The 25,781-nt window shown below is 45.3% G+C and overlaps 2 protein-coding genes and 2 non-coding genes across 7 annotated transcripts; 3 read left to right on the top strand and 1 right to left on the bottom strand.

Annotated features, from left to right (window-relative positions):
• Positions 1–124: 124 nt before the first annotated feature.
• Positions 125–19,286, bottom strand: PMS2 (PMS1 homolog 2, mismatch repair system component). Of its 3 annotated transcripts, none has more exons than XM_006906545.3 (15): positions 19,040–19,286; positions 17,474–17,613; positions 16,712–16,798; positions 16,443–16,545; positions 15,356–15,539; positions 14,402–14,569; positions 13,852–13,949; positions 12,758–12,857; positions 11,665–11,749; positions 10,411–10,566; positions 7,479–8,346; positions 5,903–6,070; positions 4,103–4,203; positions 3,728–3,897; positions 125–871 (listed from the first exon to the last, which is right to left on the bottom strand). In XM_006906545.3, the coding sequence occupies exons 1-15, from the start codon at positions 19,060–19,062 to the stop codon at positions 728–730; spliced, it is 2,595 nt and encodes an 864-aa protein (XP_006906607.1). In that variant the 5' UTR covers positions 19,063–19,286; the 3' UTR covers positions 125–727. The 3 variants fall into 3 exon arrangements, with proteins under 3 accessions (XP_006906607.1, XP_024898874.1, XP_024898875.1); XM_025043106.1 differs by lacking the exon at positions 19,040–19,286 and adding an exon at positions 18,672–18,871 and having other exon boundaries at positions 17,474–17,608; XM_025043107.1 differs by lacking the exons at positions 16,443–16,545; positions 19,040–19,286.
• LOC112475364 lies at positions 5,598–5,716 on the top strand. The gene has a single exon (XR_003044674.1). It is a non-coding gene; the product is annotated as a 5S ribosomal RNA (ribosomal RNA).
• On the top strand, positions 16,159–16,277 carry LOC112475337. The gene has a single exon (XR_003044668.1). It is a non-coding gene; the product is annotated as a 5S ribosomal RNA (ribosomal RNA).
• AIMP2 (aminoacyl tRNA synthetase complex interacting multifunctional protein 2) lies at positions 19,286–25,628 on the top strand. Of its 2 annotated transcripts, none has more exons than XM_006906546.3 (4): positions 19,286–19,542; positions 22,056–22,262; positions 24,029–24,260; positions 25,110–25,628. In XM_006906546.3, the coding sequence occupies exons 1-4, from the start codon at positions 19,408–19,410 to the stop codon at positions 25,496–25,498; spliced, it is 963 nt and encodes a 320-aa protein (XP_006906608.1). In that variant the 5' UTR covers positions 19,286–19,407; the 3' UTR covers positions 25,499–25,628. The 2 variants fall into 2 exon arrangements, with proteins under 2 accessions (XP_006906608.1, XP_015440720.1); XM_015585234.2 differs by having other exon boundaries at positions 19,286–19,422.
• Positions 25,629–25,781: the final 153 nt, after the last annotated feature.

Below are 25,781 nucleotides of genomic sequence, written 5' to 3' on the forward strand. Positions count from 1 at the left end.
GCAGAGTCCATGAAAACTCATTTGACACAGCACACGGGGATCCTTCTATCTCTAGCACCACTCAGCCAGTAACTAGAATCTCTCACAGGTCACACCCCAAGGAGACCACATCACAGCATCAAAGTTACAGGCAACAGAGAACCTTTTATTTCCTCTCACCTACAACAGGGCTGTGACGCCCCAGCAGCAGCAGGAAATATTTAAAAACCATGACTCCAGCCCCACCAGGTCGTTTTTCCCAGCTAGGCAGAGAGTCCCAGTTGAGTTTTCTGGATTCTTCCTGGTTTTGTTTTGTTTTAATTTAATGTGTCTCATGATAAAAACCACTAACCTCAAAAGACCATAATTTTAAATTTGTGAAATTAAACCACTGCAAATTTAATCATCAAGTGCTTAAAACAGAAGCCTAAAATATGCTGGGCCAAAGCAAAGGCCTGAGTAACTTCCAAAGTGCTCTTCCTAGTTCTGTAAAACATGCTCTTGCCTGAATGCACATAGACACGCACAGACACACACACACACACGCACACACACTCAAATGCGGAACAGAAAAACAAGGCAAGCCATGCTCCACACGGTTCTAAAAGGTTCGCGAGGCCATTTCTAAACGGCTCTGGTACTTTTTTTAAAGTAGTCAGTTAACTTTGAAACAAAAACAAAAGACTAAAACCCTGCCTTTCAAAGCAGAAAAATCTGCAATAAGATTTATAGTTCAATGAAAAACATGTCAGTTTTGGGAAATGACATCCAGATTGGCAATGTGTCTCATGGTCGGCCTTCCGTGGGGACAGTTCCAGGGATGGTCCATCTCACCCATGTGGGTGATGAGTTTCTTCATCTCACCTGTGTTAAGAGCAGTTCCGATCATCACCTGAATATGAGAACAACGGTATAAAGTGTGACTCCGTTCTGATTAGAATAGCAACTCTTCAGACATCTGTTTCTCGAAAACAAAGCTGGACAAGATTGCAACTGAGAAACACTCCCTGGAAAACCTTCCCGCAGAGAGCCCCGCCTCCTAATAGCTCAGCCCCCCACCTTCCCGTGAGGTCCCGCCCCTCCGAGCTCCTTCGCAGCAGCGCACCTTTACCGGAGACGCTGACCACACCTGTCCAGAGTCCCACCGGCCTCGGCGCCTCCAGCTCTCCCTCCATCCCAGCTGCCCTGCCTCTCACCTGGGCTACCGACACAGCCTCCTAACGGCCTCCCTGCTCCCCACTCCCGTCCTCTTCCACGGGTCTGCATGCTACCGCCAGTCATTCCTCCTAAAGGCCTGTCAGGTCACGTGGCTCCTCCCCCCGGCCCTCCCCTCTCACCTGAATAAATGCCCAAGTGCATCACCTGATTCGGCCCTCACTGGCACCCCTTTCCTCTTGCACAAGTACATAAAGCGAGCACCTCCTCAGGACCTTGGTACTGGCTGTGCCCTCTCCCGGGGAGACTCTGCCAATATTTGCATGTCTCACTTCCTCTTCGTTCAGGCTTCTGCTCAAATGTCCCTGCGGCCTCTCAAGCTCTCCCTGTCTGTTCTAGCGCTCACCCTGCTTTTTCTCCATAGCACATGTCACTATCAGACCTATACACAGAGACGAGCAGATGCCACAGCGAGCAGAGAAACTGAGACCCTCAAGACCAGGGAGGTGGTGAGAGGAGACAAGCCCGAACCTGCCACCTTTCTTCCATGTGCCAGGCACAGTCCTAGAGGCGAGATATATAGGGCAGCAGGATGCAGGGTCGGGCTCTGCCACATTGGAGGAAGACAGACAACAGACAAATTAACAGAAGAACAAGACAAGTATGGCCCAGGGGGCTGAGCCCGGAGGGGCTGCTTCTTCCGAGGACAGGAGGAAGCCCAGTCCGTGAAGGTCTGTGGGGTGAGGAATCCAGCAGACAGACAAGCGCAAAGGGCCCGAGGTGGGAAGGAGGCCAGAGCGGCTGGTCGGCAGACAGGCACAGCAGACGGGCTGAAGGGCAGGAGGGCTGAAGGGCAGGCAGGCCGGACAGGCCGGAGCACAGGGCCCGGGGCCCGGGGAAGCCCACACCAGGCAGCAGGTGTACCCACTGGAGGTCGGAGGAGAGCTACAGCAGGATGGACCCGCCAGGGTGGGGTGTGAAGGAGCAGCCTGTGGCTCCGAGGATCTGAGTCACATTAAGACATAATTTTAATTGCCTGGCTATTGGCACAGGCCAGTCCCAGCTCGAACTCTCACTCGTAAGCTCCAGGATTAGAAGATCAATATTGGGTCTTTTTCAAAGAAGCCTGTGGCTGAAAGTCAGATGTGGGGCCCTAGTCATTGCTCGAACTAAACTCTGCCCTTGGGTAACTTCATCCAATCCCGTGGCTATAACATGCACCTAAAATTTTGTTCCCAGCACGGACACTTCCCCTGACGGTTTCAGACACGTCCACTTATCGTCCAACCGAATCCCAACTAGAACTTGGCTGAAGCACGAGTCTTTTCCTATATTGCTTCAGGGATTCGGCACGATGGTTAGACACTTATGTGGTTACGAAGTGACCCCTGATCACTGCAGCACCCACCCGGCACCACACAGCCGTCACCATATTAGTGACTATGTTCCCTATACTGCACTCCCCATTAGAACAGGACTCTTAATCCCACCTACCCCGCCAATGTAAAAGAGCTGCTGCTTTTCCCACCCCCCATTCCTGTCATGGCACCTACCGCTGGCTGTTCTCCACCATGCTGACCCTCAGCGGCCCCACCGTGCAGCACAAACCCCCCGGTTCTGACCAGGGCCGGCGAGACGCTACGGGGGTCCCTGAACCCTGTGCGGGGCTCATCCTGGTCCCCCCAACCCCAGTCATGCGCCTCAGCCTCTGGCTTTGCTCAAACACCCCAAGCCCTCACACTTGCTATTTCTTCTATTTGGAAAGTTCTGACCCAAGGGGCTTCATCTCACCTGCCAAGTGTCAGCTCAGATGTCACCTCCTCAGACAGCCTTTCCCTGACACCCGATCTCAACTGCTCACCTCATTTTCCTCGGGTCACTCCCTATCCCGATACTATTTCGATTACTTTACTGATCTTACCGGTATCTGAACTTGTCATTGTTTTATATCTACTTCTCCTCACTAAACTATAAGCTCCACGAGGGTGAGGACCTCATCTGCCTTGTGCCTCTGTGTCCCCAGGACCTGGAACAGGGCGAGCCACAAAGCAGGGGCTCAGGGAATATCTACTGAATAAAGAGAGGACTGTCACCCTGGCCTTTCCTGTGGGCCAGGCGATAACACAGTGACTTACTTTACTTGGACAGACACCAGGCTAACCACCGACCACTGCTCCCACTCTCCAGTACCGGCCTGAGCTTCGTGCTGCCCCCTGTGAAAAGCCCGCTGACTGAACGGCCCTCAGTGACCTTGTGTGCACGTCTCTAGCCACTGATGTCGTTATTACCCATCGGGGACACAGGAAAGCGTGCGTGGCTGGCTAACTGCTCTGGGCTCAGTGCAAGCTCTGAGAGAGAACACGCTTGACAGGAAGCAGAGAAAGAGCAATAGTTACGAGTTAGGGGTCAAAGGCACCGCAGATGTGCAGATGTGTTGTATCCACGGAGAGATGAGGCTCTGCACATACGATGACCCATGGCGATCACGGCCACACTTAGCAATGCTGACCGGTCAGGAGAGGAACCGAGGGCCCCTGGGGACCACACGTTTGCGCGGACCCCCAGGCCTGGCGGAGGAGCTTCCTCTACTTACCGACTTCCGACAGGCTCTGGAGGCAAACATCTGCCTGACGCGGGAAGGCCGGCACATAACCCCGGGGCTGTCGCTGAGCATAAAGATCAGCTCATCTATGTCCTGAGGTCCAAAGGTCCAGTTTTTACTAGTTGGCAAGGAAACCAATTTAGCCCTTTCAGTGACTGGAGCTAAAAGAATAAAATTGGGAGAAAAATCCATTATTTGAAAACCGCTGCGTGCTGCTCGTAATGAACGTTTAAAAGACAGGGCAGACCTAAATTGCTTTTGGGAGAACCATTTTCATGTCTTATAAAATGCTCTGATCTACGTGACTGCAAAGATGGTCCCCAGCTCTAAAAGGACACAGTTCTATAGTTGTAAGTAATAACTTACCGCTTTCATCGATAATAAAATCAAAACCATTCTTTCTGAATATCTCCAGATTTTCTATCAGAATAGCTTCATTGACAGCAGTTAAGTTGAGAATCTGAGGTCTGAAAAACAGAGGAGAGATTCAAACCATATCTTGAAACCAAGCATTTAACTATCAAGCAGAAAAATAAAGACAATACTGATTCCTTGAATGCATTTCAAAAAGTACCATGAATAACAAGACTTCATTGAGCTGCGTGCCTTTCCTGTCACAGAAGTCTCTGAGAATTTCCTTTTAATTTTTTTTTTAAAGTTCATTCCAGAAGTAACTACAATCGATAGTAGTTTGTTGTTCCTCAGTCTGCCCACCCACCCCGGGTCTCAGTCCTTTTTTGAACCCTCCTCTCCTTAAAGATAACAATAGAACATAAAAATGCTATTTTTCCTCCTCACAATAAAGACAATTTGAAAAGCTGGGTTAGGTCACTGCATCGGAAAACAGAATAAACAACATTTGTTTTGCCATCCCGCACCTTCCTCTGCCTGCATTATTTATCCGTCCATCCGGCAGCCCAGCCATCTCTCCTCCCGGATATACCAGTGCTGAGTAAGACAGACGCTGCTCAAGGGATGCGACGGGCTGGTGAGCCCGCAAAGACCCGCCCTCTGTCCTCACAGCCTAGTCTCGTGGAGGAGGAAGGCGCCGATCACGCAGCCAAATGCACTATAACTGCAAACTACACCGAGAATCGCACCGTGAGAGCAAAGAGCAAGAGAAACTCAACCTGGAGAGAGAGGGACTCGGGGAGCGTTCCTCTGAGGAAATGTCATAAAGCAGCTTATTAAAAGTCTTTACTATCGCCATTTATTCCTCCCGAAAATAAACACAATGAACACATTCCAGAGGAAATAGAGAACTCGGGAACCTAGGAGTATTCACCTAGCTGAGGGACTGCTTCGTGCCAGGATCTGCTTCTGCTGGGATCTGAGTTTATTTCTCTATGTAGTTTAATTTCCCAAATGAACATCCAAGACCTTTTCTTATAACTTTCCTTAAGACTTCTGGTTTACAGGACATACCATCACCCCACCTGTGACATCAAAATCTGCAGTGACTACCAAGTCACCGGAACCGACCTACTGTAGCTGAGGGACTGACCGGCAGCGCTGTCTCTCTGAACACACAAAGTCTACGGAGAGACGTACTGCGTACTACAAACTGCCCGTCAGCAAAAGGATTTTCTGGCCGACCCGCGATCGACATTTTAAATAGCTGAAAAGGTTTGATACTTAAGTTGAACCTCTCTGTGCGTGCGCCTCAGTTCTGTCACCTGTGAAATGTGGTAACAGTAACGACCTCTTAGGCTGGAGAGAGTTAAAAGAACTAACACACGTATACTGCTTTGACAGTGCCTGGCACGCAATAAGCACTCAGGAAATGGCAGGTACAATTATCGTGTAAAAAGGGTAAAAATCTGCCGTAGGGGATGCTTATGACAAAAAAAAAAAAACATTTATCTATGGCCATGCCACCCTGAACACGCCCGATCCCATCTGATCTCGGAAGCTAAGCAGGGTCGGGCCTGGTTAGTACTTGAATGGGAGACCACCTTGGAAGACCAGGTGCTGTGGGCATAAAAAAGAAAAAAATAAGGGATTGTAAGCAGACAAGGTCCTTGCAATCTGTGAGGTCAACCAAGGGGTGCCTCGCCTAAAAAAAAAAAATTATGTCAATATATGTAGACACACACGTAAGCCATTATACCTCAAATTTGGGGGTTGAAATGACCCTGAAAATTCTAAACACCGAAATGAACTTACGCTATAAGCCTCTGACCCTGGAGAACTGTGTGCTGCTGTAACATCTCGAAGTTGTATTTCTCGTCCGTCGCGTGTTGGTCCACTATGAAGATATCCGCGTCCAGTTTGGTGATTATAAATCCCAGGTTAAACTGACCAATGATTTCCATTTCTGCAAACATTGTTTTACTGCGTGTAGAAGATGTTAATTATAAGACATTTTAAAAGATCATTCTTCTGATGAAAAAAAATTCAAGAACCATAACAGGTGATGAATAAACGGTTGTTGATTAAAATCTGTATTTTAAAATTACAATTAATTTCTCTCACTGAGGGGGCTAAAAGAATTCAAGATAAAAGACAACCAGCTTTAATTTGGGTACCGTACGTGTCTTTCCCTGTCAAGCACATACTTTCTATGAGTGTGAGTGAGCGTGTGCAAGTCTAAAGGAAACTGGATCTCTTCACTGGATCTGAGTTCACAGTCCTCAGATCACACTCGAAGTTCACCTCCATTAATTATACACTTTTTAAAGGAACTATTTCCTGAAGACTTTTCTCAGTGTAAACTAGGCCCTAGGAATATCAAAGGAATTACGTGGTAGAACACTCACTGTTGAAGAATTTATCATCTAGCTTAGGCAAAGCCTGTGTGGTCCAGGCTGAAAATGCTATAAAGGTTCAGCGTACTTAGTGGGTTGCATTGTGTACAGGACACGGCATATCTCAGTAAATGACCAAAGTTTTAAAAGATAAAAGTTAAGTATTTCAAGAGGATTCAACATTTTAACAAGTCACGATGTCGTACATGATTATGGTCAAAAAAGTGGCAGTGTTTTCTATTGGTATTATTAACATTTTTCTTTAAACTGACTCTTTCACTTAGCCTTATCCTACGCAATCTTGAAATCACAGGGTTGACTATGTGTTATAATTTTTCCTAATACACCTTGAAATGAAAAGTGGGAAATCCACCAAAACTGCCATGAATTCCTTGCTGGGAGAAGTCACTGTGGGCTGAAAACCTTCAGGAAGAGACGTCAAGTCGGTGTCAAGAAGGCATCGATTAATTCAGATGATGGAAAATATACGGTAGGAGAAATCTAAGGAAAAAACTGAAATGTTTCAAGCAGCAGAACTGCCCAGTAAAATAGTTATTTACAGGAAACGTGAGAGGCAATGAAATCGAGCTGAGTGGAGAAAACCTCGCCAAGGACGCACTGGTGAGGCTGGTGACCCATCTGTGGAATCAAAGGTGACTCCAAATTTAGAATCTTCGAGAGGGAGCAAGAAGGGAGCAAAAGAGGGGGTAGGGGAGGAAGAGAGAGAGGCGCTGGCAAGTCTGACGTTTTGGGATATGTCAAGTCTGCGGTGCAGGGAAGACCCCAATTAGGACCACCCTGACAGGCAGAGGGGCCAGAGGACCAGACCCTGGTGCCAAGGCAGAGCCACACCCAGCCCCGGGCAACGGGATGACATCGCAGCAGAGCAAATGCCACCGGAGGAGCGGAAGCAGAGTCTGGAAGGATCGGCCGGCCTTTGGCTTGCACGGCAGCTCACTGAAATGAGCAAAAATGCGCTTCGGAGAAAACTTTACCTTATCTCTTTTCTCAGTTCATCTTCTGCTGCTTGATTTTCTCCAGGGCAAATCTTTGCCCTGAACTTCCTGTAATTCTGTTCACTCTCTCTTTGCTGTTCTTGGTGATGTAACTGCTTTATCCGTTTCACCAAAGAACTCATAGAAAAGTCAAGGGGCACCATTTTCTTATTAATTTTCACAGCCACATCAACCTGAGACACTGACACGTCCTGAGTAGTAACCGACTCCCGAGGGATGTCGGAATTTAAAGGAATTTCTTCTTTTTTAAAACGCTTCGTGTTTGACGGGGAGACATCAGCTGGCTGAGGCAAAGCTCTAAATTTATAGCCATTATCTTCTTGGCCAACATGGCATTTCACGTCTGAAAAACGATGCTCGGGTTCAGGCAACTTCTCACAAGACTCCGCATTTTCTTGTGAAAACCTGTCATCGGGGGAGCTGGCTGCACGGTCCCCGCTGGAGCGACTGCCCGTTTCTGGGGTGCTGAACCCCTCCTCGGAGCCGACTGGGGTGCTGCTGTGGCCCGAATCCTTCCCCGCGTCCACTTCGCCCCCATCCGACCTCATCGCCTCCACCCGAGGCCCCGAGGAGCCGGCGCCGGAGATGGGCATCGGGGGGCACGGGGCGCCCGAAGGGTGGAGGGCCGGGGCGCTGCTCTTCTGTCCCCGAGGAAGGCGGCTCAGGTCAGCAGGCCTCAGGCCCCGAGGCTGCTTGTCTGCCGAGTGACGGAGAGAAAAGGCCTCCCGCAGCCTCGAAACGGCCACCGCCCTTCTCTCTTCTCCCCGAGTCCCGAACGGAGCGGGGGTGCCCTGCACCTCGGCCGGAGGCTCCTCCACGTCCACCGAGCGCGATTTTATGGCATTACCTGAGCAGGTGCAAACAGAAGAGGGGGTCAGGGGCCGCGCGGGAACCGAGTGAGAGGGGACAGGCCCCTCGCGAAAGCGGAGAGCGGACGCTGACCGCATGCTCGGAGCTGTCCTGGTCAATCGGAAGGCGACACGAACTGAAAACAGGCGCCACATCCTTGCCGGAATGCAGAATTAAAAAGCAGCTCACGCGAGGACTGAGCAAACGCTGCTGGTGGCCGTGAGCCCCGTGCAGCCGCTTTCAAAGGCCACGGCGGGCGTCCGCTGAAATGCGAAAGCAGAGAGCGGACGCTGACCGCATGCCCGCCATCGCTTCTCCTGTCGCCAACGCCACGGACCAGGGTGTTCGCGACACCCACAACCGGACGCAACCCCAGTGTCCGCAGACAAATCGCGGCGTTAAATACGACGGAGCTCCTACAGCAACGACGGTGAATTGCTGCACGTGACTGGGGGGGGGACTCTCACAGACAAAACATAAAAATAAAAAAGTAGACTGGACGGCTTCAAATTAAAAACAGACAAAACTAATCTAGGTGCCAGAAGTCAGGAAAATGGTGCCCACAGGGGTTACTGGATGCAAGGGGGACAAAGGGGTCCTGTGGGTGCCATTTCCTGGCTTCAGGACTGATACGCTTATAAGCCACATGCTTCGGATGAGTCAGTGTGTGCGTGACCTGCTACACTTCAATGCAGTGGTGAATGAAGGGCGCCTATTCAACCGCGCTTCAAGGTGCACAGCTACGCTGAGCAGTTTCTCCTTCTGGGGCAGGGCCTATGAGTGAGCTCAGAGATGCCACCGCTGGCCTCTTCCACAAGGACGTGTGGGCTACCGGCCATCCTTCCCTGCCCCACACACGCATGGCGTCCCACGCACAGAAGCGCCAGGAAAGATGTGGGCCCTACCGCCTGGAAGTCAACAGGCCTGCCACGTGAACGTCAATGTCCCCAAGCTCCTCTCTCGCCACCTAGCAGTCCCATCCCCCACGTCCTGGGCCCACCGTGGCACTCTATGCTGAGCCCTGGGGTGTCGGGAAATGCTAGGTCAGAGCCACTCTGTACCCCGTGCCTCCCCTCTCCTCCTGGCTTACAGCTCCTGGTCCCCTCGGTTTACAAGGCCTCAGCCCATAGCAGTTTCCTCTCACAGGGGTAATGCTCATCTGTCACCTCAGCCTTCCTCAGCAGCGCTCTGCTTTTCTCTCCTCTGAGGACACTATGACGGGCCCGCCACCCCCGTCTCTACCCACAAGACACGGAGATTGGGGGCGGGTTGGCTTAAAAACAGTATCCACCCCAAGGAGTGGACCGGGCCGTCGGAGGGGGTGATGGCCAACCCTTCCCTCTGCCAACGGAGGCAGCTTGGGGCCCCTCTCCCAGATGGCCTGAAGGCACTTGGTTTGGATGAATAACTTCGATAAATGGCTGATAAATTATGACCAGGGAAATAAGGACTGTGCATGCTATTATTACAGATGGCAGACCAGCTTTGCGGCAACTCTCATTGCAACATCTCAGTGAAGAATGCACAGGGGTGACGCGAGGAACATGCAGAGTAACAGCCTCCAGAAATTCCATTTCCCTGCTATTATTACAGATGGCAGATCAGCTTTGCGGCAACTCTCACTGCAACATGACACTCAGTGAAGAATGCACAGGGGTGACACGAGGAACATGCAGAGTAACAGCCTCCAGAAATTCCCTCCTCTATGAAAGGAATGGGAAAACTGGCAAAAGTCATCAAAACCCATGTTTTCAGAACTCTGGAAATTAACAGAAGGCTTGCAGATATCAGCTGAGGCTCAGTACTAGACCCACGTGTACTAAACGCCGTTGTTTGCGTCTCTTTTTAAACAGATTACCTGAAATCTGCGGCAGCAGACTTTCTAGTGTGAGACGTCCTTTCTTTTTTTATTGCTCATGAAAACAGACAGACAGACAGACAGACAGACAGACAGACGCAGGACGTCCTTTCTTTTTTTATTGCGCATGAAAACAGACAGACAGACAGACAGAGGATCGCGACGGCTGCTGCAGAAGCTCGCTCTGAGCTTGCTTTTTCTCACCTTCGCCATCCAGCAGAGGCTGCTGACTGACGTCCAGTTTGTTGACAACGCTATCGAACATTCCTATCAGAGACGTCTTTAAAATCGCCAACAAAAGTTTCTCCTCTTGTAGTAAAATTTGCCTTTTATCCGGAGTAACATTGATATCAACACATTCTAAGGCAAAAAAGAAAGGAAACTTATTGTGTTTAAATTCACCTTTGACAATAGAAATTTCCCTACCTGTTTTATTCACTTGTACTTACTAAAAGTACCATTGAAAACATTACAGTGTCCAGACTCTTATTCATAAACTGTAAAATGCACTCTTTCAAATAAACATGGAAAAGATGAACAATCTTTTAGATAAACAAAGTATGCGAGGATTTGAATGGGTAAACTTCAAAAAAAGGAGCAAATAAACACATAAAAATGTATAACACAACTGCAAACGAAACGTCATTTTACCATCTACTGAATTTGGTTAAAAAGTATAATTTTAACCAAATAATTTTCCATCGTTGATAGATGTGTAAATTGGTACAACACCATCACATTCACTGACATAGTGATTCTAATTCTAGGAATTTATTTTAAGAAAATAATCACAGATATAGATAATGATTCCATTATAAGGACGGTATTTAAATTTCTAAGAACGAAAAACAAATAGCTAAAAATAAAAAAGTTTAAAACCAAAATATATCCATCTGGACTATGATCAATGCAGTTGGACTATGATCAATGCAGCTGTTAAAATCACGTTTCTGAATAATTTTTAATGACATGGAAAAGAAAATATTCATTTCTAAGGATAAAGAGTACTATACAAAATTATTAAAAATTATTTTCTCATCCCAAAGGCTATGGATAGATATCAATCATTATATGTTTTTTAAAGTGTGCACATATGTATTTCTAAGTAGATAAAATATTGGATAAGAATAAACCAGAATTTCAACGATTAGAAGAAAAATGTGAAATTCATTATTTTCAAAATCAGGAAGAACATTTAGGATATTTTTTCCCTGAAATGCCATGAAAAAGTCACATTTTTCAAATAACGCAATTAACCAAGTTTCAAGTAGAAAGCAGGAAAATCTGTATTAAAAAAATAAAAGTCTCTAAAATAAAATTAAAAGTCTGTAAAAGAAAATACATTTTTATTAATTGTTACTATAAAAGTCTTTTTCCAATCATATCAGAGCTTTATAATTTTCTTTTATTCTTTTAGGAGTAAGTCACCAATTTTACTGAAATCTCAGTGCAACTTACCTGAATCAACAGAAATGTTAAGAACAACAAATGGGTACTGATGACGATTATACGTGTGATAGACCTCGTTCACAAGTCTGGAAACCTACATACAAAACAAAGATCAGAAAAGAATAAATGTTCCCTTCCCCCAGTGTCCTAACAACATGCTATGCTAACCAACCACTAAAAGGATACATTTGTAACAACTTCACTGAGGTGTAACTGGTCTGTAATAAATTATACATATGTAAAGTGTACAACTTGCTAAGTCTACAATCAAGATCAATGAGATTACCATCAAGGGAATGAAAAGATGTATCACTCAAAAGCTTCCTTGTGTCCCTAAAAAGGGATATTTTTAACCAGAGAATCTGATTAATGACGTTCAATCATGGAATCTTTTTCTAATCTAAAGATGCTCCTGAAGAAATGCGAAACGACGCAGGTGCAGTTTAAATGCTCATAAAACACATTCGAATGTACACAGAAATACATTTATATGACTTTACAATGAGATTATGAAATGGCATTAGAGATAAACCATGAAAATCACACTAATTACAATACAGGCTAAAAATTTACAGGTTGAACCATATCTGATAGAAGTAATTTTCACGTGTCACTGGAAAACAAAATATTACTGAAGTACGATGTTGCTGAAGGTACAAAGTCAAAGCTGAACCACTAAAAATCCATGTAACCCTATCGAGATGATCAGTTTCAGTCTGAGATAGAAGTAATCTGAACCCTCATTTTCTCGAAAAATGAACAGAAGGAAGGGAAAATACAGAAGTCTATGCATGTGCATCTACACTAAAAAGTCTAGGCAATGATAAATGTTTTGAAATGTTTATTTTCTTCAAAGTGTTAACTTTTATGATAATAAATATGTTGGTTGTTAATGTATACTTATATGCACATGAATATAATTGAAACAACTGTGTAGTAGACTTCCTTAAATCCCTAAAATTAGATCACTTAAAGCCATGTTTCTAAATCAAAGTCCTAAGTTCCGTGTGAATTGCCTGTGTCAGAAAACGTTATTACATAATAAATACAATAAAAAGTTAAAGGGAAAAAGAAAAAACTTATACAAAAAAATTTTAAATACCTTTGCTGGGTCACAAGGCCGCCGATTGATAAAGAAAAACTGTCTGTCTGTTGAACTCCTTCCAACGCCATGAGTACAGTGAGAAATGAAACCTGAGATACTATTCAGTGTTAACAAGGACAGGATGACAGAGTGAGAAGGGTTAGAAACGCACATCATATGGAACATTCTTAAAGTAAAAAGAAATAAAAACACCTGCTGACGTGCTGATAAGTACTAACATTTCGGTTAATGTGCATCTGTGTTCCTTTCTGATGACTCACGAAAAGAACACGCACCTTCTGGAAAGCTCTGAAGCTCCTGTAGAGCAAGTCCACCATGGGCAACGCTGTGGATTCAAAACTACTTGCTTCAGCTCCCCTCCTGCCTTCCCTACTAAACCTTTATCCTGCAGTAAAGAAGGGGGTCTCACCCCAAACTCACTCTAGAATCTCTGTGCTCTCCTCACCTGCAGTCCAGGAAATCCAGCTCCCTGTCATTGGGATCTTTGCCCGCATTCTCTGTCCTTTTAGAGTCTGTTCCGGGTTAGCAAACTTGTACCTCCTAAAGTATTGGTAAAATGCTAATTCCACCTGAGATCTGCCTCGGGGATATCTGCATTTCCACAAGAGCGATACCCTAATACAAAGAAATGAATCCCCATCTTTAATTTCGGGCATAAGCCAAAGGCAAGTGGAGGGTAAGCTATATGCACCATCGCAGGCCCAGTCTCACTTATGGAAAATGTATTTTTCTTACACTAAAAGTAATGATGTAGACTGGGTAAGGAAACAGCCTCTGCTGCCTCTGTCAGATTCCAATAAAGTGAACCATTATATATAAAATAATTTTTAAAAGTTATTCTAATTCTTCACTAAACAGAACCTTTACTACAAGTATTACTTTAGAAAAGTCCCTAAAATGCACCAGTTAGTTACCCAAAATATTCTTTGAATTAAGTAACTGCCTCCTTTATATAAATCTTTTCTCAGCAATAATACTCCCTACAGGTTTATAATGGACATAAGAAACCAAAAGCCTGACATCATAATCATTAAAAACAAAATAGTCAAGAAAAAAAAAGTTTGTGATTTTCCTGGCATCAATCTACTCACCAAAACAGATTATGGAGAGAATCAGAGCAGCTCAAGCCGAACTCTTCACAGACGCTGTCACTAGGGGGCAGCTGAACAAAAGGAATGAGGCTTTGCAACTAAAAAAAGCAAGATTCACAGTTAGTTCCCAGCACAGACAAATGGACCTAATTTCAGAAAGCAAGCTATACTGCGGTTGTCTGTGTGTTTCTTTCCTAGTCGGCTATCCACATTAACAGCACAAAGAATCTTGACAGCTGCTTTATGCAGTACTATAATCATTTTGACTTTTCAGTAGAAAAGTTGAAACACTTGAGCATCTTCTTATCCATAATTAATACATTGCCCACAATACTTTACGTTTTTTTCAGAGAGTAAAAGTATCATTTTATTTTCTGAACGAAAAAATTAAAACGTTCGGCTCGCGACATTAATTTTTATAATAGGCACCTGATAAAAAAAAAGAATCGACTCCTGGGTTTTACTCTCCATCTGTTGGAAAGGACAACAGAAACTTGCCATAATCACTACTAGAGCAATAAAATGTTTTTAGCTAACTGGCCGCCACTACCTGTTTCTGCCCAAACACAGATCCGATGTTTTCCTTGATGCTGGAGCTTCCGCTCGTGCCAACCACGAGCTGTCGTTTCCCTTGTGCGACCTGGTTGGTGCAGCTGACACGGACGCCTACAGAAATGATGCAGTACGCGTGGAAGACCTGGACCATCCTGGCATACTCCTGTTCAAAACACACACGCGCAAGACTCCGTGCTGCTTAATCTTGCAGGAATTACATTATTCAGCTTAGAACATCCAATTCAAAGTTCACCTATCGGCTCACAAATAAGGTGAATTATTCCTGGCAGAATGACCCAGGACATGGTGTAAAAGGGAACTCGGAGGCTTAGGTTTTTATCACAATTCTCCCACTCCTATAAAAATCGAAAAGTCCATTCCCTTTGACTCTGTAATCCTCCTCTAGAAAAGTATCCTTGTAGAAAGACCGGCACAAACGATCAAAGATATGTTACAAAAATGTTCACTAGAACAATCTGTAATTGGGAAAAATTAGAAAAAAACCTCAGCCACCGTCGATAAGAGGCTAATCAACTGTGGTATATCCATATAATGGCAGAATGATAAAGATATCTACAATATGCTATATAAAAAATCAAGTTATAGCACAGTATATATAATATATTAATTGTTAAAAAAGTAGAAACGTGTCTAAAGGTTATATATATATATAGGTATACATTTCAAGTCTAAAGGACATAAACCCAACTCTGGGAAGTAGGCAGACACAATAACGTTCTGCTGTATACAATTCTATATTACTTAAGTGTTTCAGACTCTGTATGACTTGGTTTCATTATATTACCTTACACACTCACTGTACACGTACCTCACCCACTCACCACATGCATACGTCACGCTTTCACTGCACACATACCTCACACTCTCACTGCATGTGTACCTTATACTCTCGGTGCTCTTGGAAGCCAGGATTCTGAATTTATCGTACCTTTTTAATATTCCTTTGAAACTCCTTATGGCGCACAGGTAGAGTATAAAACAACTGCTGTACACTGACCGTCGTCCCTCTGGGTCGCGGGTAGGGGGTTTTCTGGACAATTTTCCCATTGTGATCAAACACCAGTCGAGTCCCAACCTTCGCAGATGAGTGGCAGGTTGAAATAGTGACATCGCTGCAAGAAAATGCCAGGCACGGCGCAGTCGGTTAGCCGCTCATGGGTGCTGGACATCACGAGCTCACCTTTTCACTTCCATGGTCTCAAAACTCTCAGAATAAGAGACAATGATCCTTCCAAGAGAATTGAGAGAGTTTAAAGAGATGAGGAGTCATCATAAACCCTAAGGTCTGGCCCCTAATACACAGTAAGACAGAGAGCTCTAGAAATGCTGTTTACATAAAAGCTTTGTATATTTGTGTTTCCGGTTGAATTGCAAAATAAAAAATCTCAAAACTTATATTGATGAATAAAGATTTCTTTCTCAGTTTCATTACTAGTGTTCTAACAATATTTTTAAAAGATCCAAAAGATACTATAGTTCAAATGTGTAAATAGATATTTATAAAAATTTAGACTGTTATGTAAATAATTGCTTTAAATTTTTTCTTAAATACTGAAATAAATTAAAAGCAATAGCATCTATAATTTATTATCTACATTTTAAAATTGAGAAGTTATTGTTTTAATAAAGGTAACCATTTTTTTATAATACTATTTGGTTCATTTCATTCATTCATTGCTTACATTACAGAAGTATTACCACTTAGACTGGTAGTAAGATAAAAACAGAATGGTCTATGGCCATGCCACCCTGAACAAGCCCGATCCCATCTGACCTCGGAAGCTAAGCAGGGTCGGGCCTGGTTAGTACTTGGATGGGAGACCACCTAGGAAGACCAGGTGCTGTAGGCGTAAAAAGTAAAAAAATAAAATAAAAAAGAGATAAAACAGAATGCAGAAGTGAAAAGCTGGGATTCAGATGTAAAAGTGTAAACAATAATGATTCTAATCATATTTTTTAGTTTCCAGAGAGATATTTATAAGGGGTCAAGTTAGCGGATAAAAACATTGCATCACCTCAGTGCACAAAGTGAGCTCAGAGCCTCCCCCCGGAAGCCAAAAGTTTCAACCTGCGTTAGGTCGGCAAACTCTTGAATCTTAGAAGTGTGATGTTTCAGAGCTGAAAGAGAGGTAGAAAGACCCAGGATGTCTCAAGTGGTATAGCAATGAATATGTACAACGCCTTCCAAAGTAACGGATTTTAAAAAGCTGTTTCCGTGTATACTCAAAATTTTGAGATATTTTGCCCAAATATTTTAAAATAGGATCAGAAAAATTCAACTTACTTAAACCTTCAAAGTTTTCTTCTTCTACCCCGCATCCATTGTCTGAAACTTCAATGAGATCCACCCCGAAGTCTTTAAGCCTTAGGTCTAAAAAGTTTAAAATGTTTATTTCTCAAAGAATAGATCCACGTAAAAGCCTTTATAGTGATAGTATTTATAACTTACGAAATGTAAATTTGAGTCATAACTACATTTATTTAAATGTATTGTTGTCATTTTATATATTTTATCTTTTAAAGTCCTTGCCTATGTACTAGCCCTAATTAGTTTTTTACTTTCTTCCTTTCGTTCTTTTTTCTTCCTCTCAAAAGGATAATTTTAATATAGTTATTAAAGAGAACAGGCCCTGGAATCAGACTTTCTGGGATCATATTTTACTAGCTTTATAACTTCAAAAAAAGGAACTTCCCTATGCCTTAATTTCTTCATTTGTAAAATAAAGGCAATTAATAACCATAGTAATAATTCCTATCTCATAAGGCTATCCTGCAGATTAAATAAGATATCCCCTCTACAGTTCTTAGCACAATGCCTGCCTAGCGCATAGTAAGAACACAGTAACTTAACTGCTATTATTATTACTACCTACCTATTAGGCACATATTTTATTAATGAATTTAATAACTAACTTTAATAGCTAAATTTAAGTTAAAAAATAATTTCTTAGTACACCAACACTGATTGGCTTATCACAATAACAAATGTGTCTTGAATAAAAGAGCATAAACTGATTATTTTGTGGCTTAAGTCTCCCAAACTCACCAATGCTAGTGGCACCGGCGTCCACGCTGTTTTCTATCAACTCCTTCACGGCAGAGCTTAGACTCAATACCACCTGCCCAGAACAAATCTGGTGGATTGACCTCCCATCGATAGGTTTGATGGACTTAGCAAGTTCTGTACTAAAGAAACCAGTTACAGGAAACAAAGCAAGTATGTACTTAAGCATTTTCATCCTGGTTTTAACTGTGGAAAATGATTCATCTCTGTTAATAGTTAGTGGGTCTAATGTGTTCATTTATGATACAAACTTATACACATTTAATTCTTAAATATCTGTCAAAAAATCTTCTGAATCGATCCTCAGAATGCAATAGATATTTTAAAATCTAATTATACTGGGATCTACGTGAAGGAGATACATGTACCCCTCAAGCTATGGGTCAATAATGTTTTGCAACAATGGGATCTTTTTGCTTCAAAAATGAAAGCAACATTTCTCACACAATTTGAAAAACCAAGTGTATGCTGGGAAATACATAGCGCTTATGTCAAAATCAAGACCATCTCCCGACTTCAAACCCAGGCTACCAGCTGCTGCCTTAACAAAGGCCCTCAAAGTTCTGGCTGTACCTACTTTAAGAGTTTTCCAACTGCTTTGTCTCCACTTTCGCCCTATTCCAATCCATCCACCAGATGGATGCTACCACCAGAGTTACTTTAGACATCACAAATCTGGTCAAATAATTTTTCCGCTTAAAAACTTATTAGCGTTCCACTGTCTGCTATATGAAGTTTAAAAACCAGTCATAATTGGACTCAATCTACTTTATTTTCTCATTCTCTCCAATCCTCCCTTGACAATTCCTCTAAATTCTAGTTGCAGCAAACAACTGTTTTCTGAATATCACAAGCTCTTCTAGACAACTGTGTCTTGTCTATTATTAGGTCTCTGTCTAGACCGCTCCCCTCTCCCTCATCTGCCTCACCCCAAGAATGCATTCCACATATTCATTAACTTAGCAATTTCTAGCAAATGGTTTAATTGATTACTTGGGTGTAATATAACACAGGATCCACAGGTTACAGGTCTATGTCTGATATTTATTGAGGAGTGGGGACAAAACCTTACAACACAGTGAATTTGGGTTCAGGAATCCGACCTGAATGCGACAGAGCCAGCAGATGATTCGCTACCCCGAATTCAGTGAAGCTTACTAGCCAATAATCGCAAACTCACGGAGATGCTGCATTTTTTTCAAACTGCGGCTATGCAAATTAGAACGTGTCTTGAAGCTTCCCCCAAAATAACCTCGATTTTGTTTTCAAAAAGAGAAACCAGGTAAAAAGAAAACGATTTCAGTCTGCGGGGATGTCATGCCTGGCCTCAGTTTCACGGACGTGTGGCGGCGCCCGGGCAGCCTGCCAGGGAGCGGGCTGCATCTCCGCGGACCTGACCTCAGCGTTCACGCAAGTGGCGGCGGAAGGAGCGCTGAGGTGCCCGCTCCGGGGCCTGCGGGCCGCGGCCTCGCCAAGCGCCGTGGTCGTTTTCCCCTCCTCTGCAGGGCTCTGGAGCGACCGCGAGAGGAGACTGCAAGCACCGCTCACCTCGGCCCCTCGGCTGGCTCCATGGATGCAGAGCGGGCCACCCGCCTCCGGACTCGCGACAGTTCCCGCCGCCGCTCCCACGGGTGCCCCGCCTCCTAGCCGCCCATTGGCTGCTTCTGAAACTGTACCCCGCCCCTTCCGGGTGAGGTGAAAAAAAACGATTCCCGCATTTCCTTCCCGCTGATTGGTCGTGTGAAAGGTCGCAGCCGTGACGTCAGAGAGCCTGAGCCAATTAGAGCAAAGGGACTGCGCTTTCCTGAACGCAGCTGTGGGACCAGAAAAGACGTGGCCGCCGTCCATAGTGGCGTTTCACGGTTTCTGACTGTTCGTGTCCCTCACCCGCCAACTCCTCTCCTTTGGCTCCCACGATGCCGATGTACCAGGTAAAGCCCTATCACGGGGGCGGCGCATCTCTCCGTGTAGAGCTTCCCACCTGCATGTACCGGCTCCCCAACGTGCACGGCGGGACCAGCTGCCCCGCGCCGAATGCGGGCCACGTGCAGGTAGGAGAGAGCGGTCCCCGCCCCACCCCGCCCTTCCATCTGTTCAGTGCGCAGGCGCCTAGGCCTCCCTCCCGCCCAGCGGAAGCTGGCGCCTTGGCCCGGCTCCCTAGATTCGGGGCCTGGGAATCCGGTCTCTCCAGGTCTGGGCGGTGGGATACGACCTGGCTCCGTCATGCGGTGGGGACCCGGCCTGGCCTCCTGCCCCACCCCCGGCCTCCCGCGCCCACCGGTTCCCTAACTTTTATCTGTTGAAAGATCAATCCATCTTGCATCTATTTTCTTTTATCGCTATGGTTACTTAAACTTTTTTATTCCGAAACTTTACTCACAGAAAAGTAAAGAACACGGAAATGCTCATTTTAAGAATAAAAAGAACCCCAGTGTCACCACCACCCAAGTTAACTAACACACATTGTTACTGCCCCCATTAATCTACTCCGAAAGGTCCCAGATTTCCGTGATCATCATATCCTTCCTTTCTCCCCTATTGGGCCACCTAAGTCTACATCCCTGAACCACGTAGTCTTGCTGTAAATGGAAACATGCTGTTTGTGTCTTGTCATGTCTGGCTGCTGCTTCTAGACATCATGATTTCAGGACTCGCTTTGTTGTGTGAAATGACGAGTAGTGGTCCTTTCTGCAGTCTGCTGTTCAATCGCATGACAGTATCCCCAAGGTTTATCCAGCCCACTGCTCACGGTGTCCGCTGGTTATCGTATTGTAAGCTGTTTCATTCTGCAGTGAATATTTTTGTACATGAGCCAGCATAGGATATTTACCAAGGGATGGGGTTGCTGACTCAGTAGGCAGGTCTGTCTTCAACTGTATGTACTCGATAATTTGCTTTCCAAAGTGGTTATGCTGATTGGTGCTCTCACCAGCAGTATATACAAATTCCTGATGCTGACCCCCTCCCCAAAGCCTCTAACTTAGAAGACACACAGTCCCACTTCTCTAGTGAACGATAACAATGTGGATAGACAGATAATTAGAAATCTAGCATATCCAGGATAACGAGAGCGACACAAAGAATAAGCTGCTTCTAAATTCTGTTCCACCCAGAAGTCAATCATATTTCTTTGCTGTTTGATCTTAAACAAGAGCAGCAAGTGAGGGGAGGTGAGAAAGTAGTGATTCAGCTCTAGGGTAAAGAGGACTTAACCAGATGAGAGAAGAGCCAGGAATGTTGCAGCTGGAACGAATGAGTCAAAGTCCAGTGGCAGGTGTATGGTCTTTGGGAGTCCAAAGGACAGTGTGGCTAGAGCACAGAACAAGGGGAGAATTATGTGAGAGGAGGCAGCCACAAGACAAGTCATACAAGCTGTCTCTCAAGCCAGGTTAACAGCTTTGCTTTTTTGGCCTAGAGGAGGTGGAGGGATCTGCCTTTGTTTTACTCTCTCTGGCTGCCATCCTAGGGATGGATTGGAGGGGTGGACCAGAATGGGTGCAGGGTGACCAGTGGAAGTAGGCCAGTGAAAAATGTGTCTCGGGCTTGAGCAGTGACAGTGGAGGCATGCTTAGAAGCTGATGGATTCCAGAAAATTGACAGCACCAGGCGATGAATTGGATCAGCATGAGAAGGCAGTGTTCCCAAGAACATTAAACTTACCAGCACACAAATGTGAGCAAATCCTCCTCCTACACTCGTAGTGTTGTGAGTGCATATTTATAATACACTCAAGGTCATTGACATATTCTTGATTGTTCTGTCTAGTTATGACATGTTCTCAAGTTTTATGTATTTTCTTAACTCGAAATGGCTTGTCTGCTGTGAGAGCTGATGAATCTGGAAATAGGCTGTACAATGGGATTGTATTGGGAAGTTTTTATACATATATATATTTATAGATATTTATAAGGTAAATCTATACAGACTGAGACATTGTGACTATTATTGGTAACTTATTACGTACCAGTCACTGTGCCAGGCAAGAAAGATGCAAAGATTCAGTGAATGAAGGATATAAGTGTTCCATATTTATAAAGTTGAACATATCAGCAGTGAGAAAGTTCTAGATGATTCTGAGAGTGCCAGTACTGCCGAGATAAATGATTTGGGAAATTGATCAGTTGACAGACTTCCCATGGACAGACTTCCAAGCCAAAGGACACTTTTAACTGCGTGCTACCTTTTCCCTTCTATAAATTATTGAGTTACGTTTTTGCTGCCATCTTTTTCTATTTGCTTAAGCAAAGTGTTTTGAACTAGCTTGATATTAAGAATAGAGAACAGTTTGTGTTTATATCCTGCCCCTCTGTTCTTAAATTACCAGAAATTAGAGTCATACAATTTCCAGGTGGCTTTCGGTCACATTTTTTGTTTTAAAGCATTTGTAAATCGATTTGCAGGACCTATTGTACTGTGGGGAAAATAAGATGATTCTGCCACTTCATTTTAATGTCTTCTAAAAGGTGGGAGGTTTGATGACTTTGTGGAAGTAGAAGACAAGTGATCAAATTAAACAGACTGCCTCGATGTTAGAGGAAATGAACACTGGTGTTGGTTTGTTTAGGGAGAGTCTTACCCATCTCTTCAAACTCTTGAGTCCCGTCAAGATGATATTTTAAAACGTCTGTATGAATTGAAAGCTGCAGTTGATGGTCTCTCCAAGATGATTCAGACGCCAGATGCAGACTTGGACGTAACCAACATAATCCAAGCCAGTGAGCCCTCTGCGTTATCGACCAGTGCATTAGACTTAAATTCAGTGCTTGGAAAGGTAAGTTCTGAGTTCCTGAACAACTAAAGAACCACAGTGTGCTGGGTGGTCGTTAGTGGCGGAAAATTGTGCTGCTGAGTGAAGCCTCGCTTTCCCGGTTTTCAAAAGTGGTACAAAGAGCATGTTCTTTTTTCTCCCTTAAATGAGTGTGCCTTTGCGCAGAGCATGTTCCCGAGCTAGGAGTGAAGCCAGAGTAAGCTCTAAGGACTTTGCAGACCTGGTGAAGAGCAGGGCAGAGAAGGAAGTCGAGTTACAGCTTCTGACTGTTCGGGCAGCATTCCCGCAGCCGGAGCCCTGGAGAAACGGGTCTATGTCCTTCGCTCAGTTCGGCACAGCCGACCTGGACTCTTCGAGAGTTGCCTGAATTTCAGAGCTTTGGCTGCCCCGGCCAAAAATCCCACCATTCCTTTCGAAACATATCGCTAAAAGCCAGTCATAGTCTCATAGTTCAAGTGTATTTTGCTTAAATTCAGCTTGCTTTATGAAAATTAAGTTGTATGAGCCACCTTTAATGATCAGTCTACAGGCTTCAGCTAATTTAGGGTATAATCTAATAAAGGATGTCTTATTATAAAGTGTTATTTATTGGAGGGTGCAGAAGCGTTTTTCCCAAGAACCCCTGCTAATAACCCCCTCTACATTTGTCGATGGCAGTGGTACAGCTTAAGGCCCTAACAAGTAGAGGCGGTCCTAGTGGCTCCCCCAGGGACCTAACCTCGTTACCTCCGCCCTTGTGTATTCCTTTAGCACCCGGTACACGTTTGCATGCACCGAAGACCCAGCTACCTGGCCGTGTCCCCAGGGAGCCATTCTAGTTGATGAGTCGGTGACCACACACAGCTGTGCCGGGCTCAGGGTGCTGGGAAGGCTTCCCAGCGCACGTGGTACTTAAGATGAATTTTGATACCTCAGAAGGCACAGCGCCACGTAACACACTGTGCAAGGCATTTGTCGCAGCTCGACACGAAGGGCATTGGTCAGGAGAGGCCACCAGAGGCAGGACTGTGGCCGGCCGTGTACAAGTGGCATTCATTGTGTTCTGCGAGTTCATTTGTTATCAAGAGCGCACAGAAATAAAGTCTGCATCTTTAGATGTTTTGCCGTGTCAGTTAATACCTCGTTTTTCATACTCTCCCACCTCTGCCAATGATATTTTGAGCCAAGACCATTTTTACTCAAACACAAAGGACACAGAAACGATCAGGTCAGGTGTTGGAAAGGTTTGGTAAATGGAGCTGTCACTTGGTATCTGCGGGGACTGGTTCCAGGATCCCCTGCAGATACCAAAATCTGTGGGTGCTCAAGTCCCTTCTGTAAAGTGGCAGAGAACAATGCATCCACGGGTTCCCAGCAGATCGAAATAGTTTTCAGTCCCCAGCTGGTTGAACCTGCAGGTGTGAAACCCGCAGATACAGAAGGCCGACTGTAATTGCATGTGGTTTTTTTTTTTTTTTTTTAACTTAGGGACAAGTAGAAGTGCCATTCCAAATCTGTTATTATACTAATTTGACAGTAAAGTCAATTTTTTTGTCAGGAGCTGGCAGTACAGGCTTAAGGGGTTGGCGTCAGCTCGCAGCCCAGCTCTACTTCATACTGAGCTGAGTGACCCTGGTAAGTCAAATACCTTCAGGACTCATTTCTTCAGGTGTGAGGTGGGATCATAGTAGCACCTTCTTCATGGGACATAGGTTCCAAGAATAGCACCTGGTACAATTACACATATTCGAATTGCTGTCACTATTATTTGCTCTGGGTTTTCCCCCCAGGATTACGGGGCGCTGAAAGACATCGTGATCAACGCGAACCCCGCCTCGCCTCCCCTGTCCCTCCTCGTGTTGCACCGGCTGCTCTGTGACCACTTCAAGGTCCTGTCCACTGTCCACACGCATTCAGCAGTCAAGAACGTGCCAGAAAACCTTCTCAAGTGCTTTGGCGAGCAAACAAAAAATCAGTCTCGTCATGAGTATCAGCTGGGTTTTACTCTAATTTGGAAAAATGGTAAGTAAAGGGGACCGGGTTTGACCCACATCCTGTGTCATGATACGTGCACCATGATTTTACTAAGAGGCGGCAAGGGCTAGGACAGTGATGTTTCTGAGCTATACAGACTCTTCAGCCACTTGTGTCAGGTCACTGTAAGTCTGGAAAGCCTGTGGAGTGGCTGCGTAAGAGGAGCACAGCTGAGTCTTGCCCCAAAGCCGTCTCCTTCCCCTGGGAAGCCTCTGGTCTCTGACGGAGGGCACAGTTTTAGGGCCGATCCCATCTGACCAGCCAGAGCAGGGAGTAGTGGCTATCATAGTCATCTTGCCCTCACATTCCAAAACCCGTCATTACGGGGACAGTGATGTTACCTTTTCAGGTGGCCATAAAAGGATGGCAGGATGTCGTTTTATTCACTCTCCCACTCTTCCCTGGTTACGTTTACACAGAGGGAAGTGAGTTGGTGTCGTCCACCCAGTAATGCCTGAGCTGCCCTCGGCTACACCCTGAGGCGACTGTGAGGGCCCAGGGCCTGCCTGGGAGACAGGACTCCTGGTTTCCAGCCCTCGCCCTGCGAGTCCTTAGGTGCAGGGCCAGAGACGATAGTCCGAGGTCCCTGCTAGCTTGCAAACTGTCATCGTCAAATACCAGGAATGGTTACTTTTTGACAGTTTGTATTCTCTAAACATAGTTTAAACTTTCTTAAATATTATACCTTTTGGAAACAGATTAAAAATGTGATTTTCTTCCTGAAAATACCCTTCCCCTTGCTGCCAGCTCCTGCCGTCCGTCAGTCCCCTGCCCACGCTGTGCAGGTACTTCGGGTGCTGTTCTTGCTGACATTACATGGGGTGTTTTTCCTTTCAGTGCCAAAGACTCAGATGAAGTTCAGTGTCCAGAGGATGTGTCCCATCGAAGGAGAAGGGAACATTGCCCGGTTCTTGTTCTCTCTGTTTGGCCAGAAGCATAACGCTGTCACTCTAACCCTCATAGATAGCTGGGTGGATATAGCCGTTTTTCAGTTGAGAGAGGGAGGCAGTAAAGAAACAGCCGCCGTGTTCCGCTCCATGAACTCCGCTCTCGGGAAGAGCCCGTGGCTCGTCGGGAGCGAGCTCACCGTGGCCGACGTCGTGCTGTGGTCTGTGCTCCAGCAGACGGGGGGCTGCAGTGTGCCAGCGCCGGCCAACGTGCAGAAGTGGCTGAGGGCCTGTGAGAACCTGGCCCCCTTCAGCACTGCCCTCAAGCTCCTTCAGTGAGTCTCGGTAACTGACATGAAAGAGTTTAGATTTTCAGAATGGTGCTGTTTCATGCCTGTCGTTGGTAAAGGGGCTTGTACTAAAAAAGGATTTAGGCCAGTTGTCGAGTATCAATAAAAGTACCATGTAATTTGTGGTTTTCGTTTTATTTAAAATCCAGCAACATTACGTGCAGTATACCATGACAAGTGCCAGCTACGTGGGAGGCACCTTTGGGGGAAGAAAACGAACATCACATCGCTACCTCTGAGGAATGTCAGCTGATGGGCAGTCAGTTGCTGTA

This window comes from Pteropus alecto, unplaced genomic scaffold, assembly GCF_000325575.1.
Source record: "Pteropus alecto unplaced genomic scaffold, ASM32557v1 scaffold40, whole genome shotgun sequence".
Taxonomy (NCBI): Eukaryota; Metazoa; Chordata; class Mammalia; order Chiroptera; family Pteropodidae; genus Pteropus; species Pteropus alecto.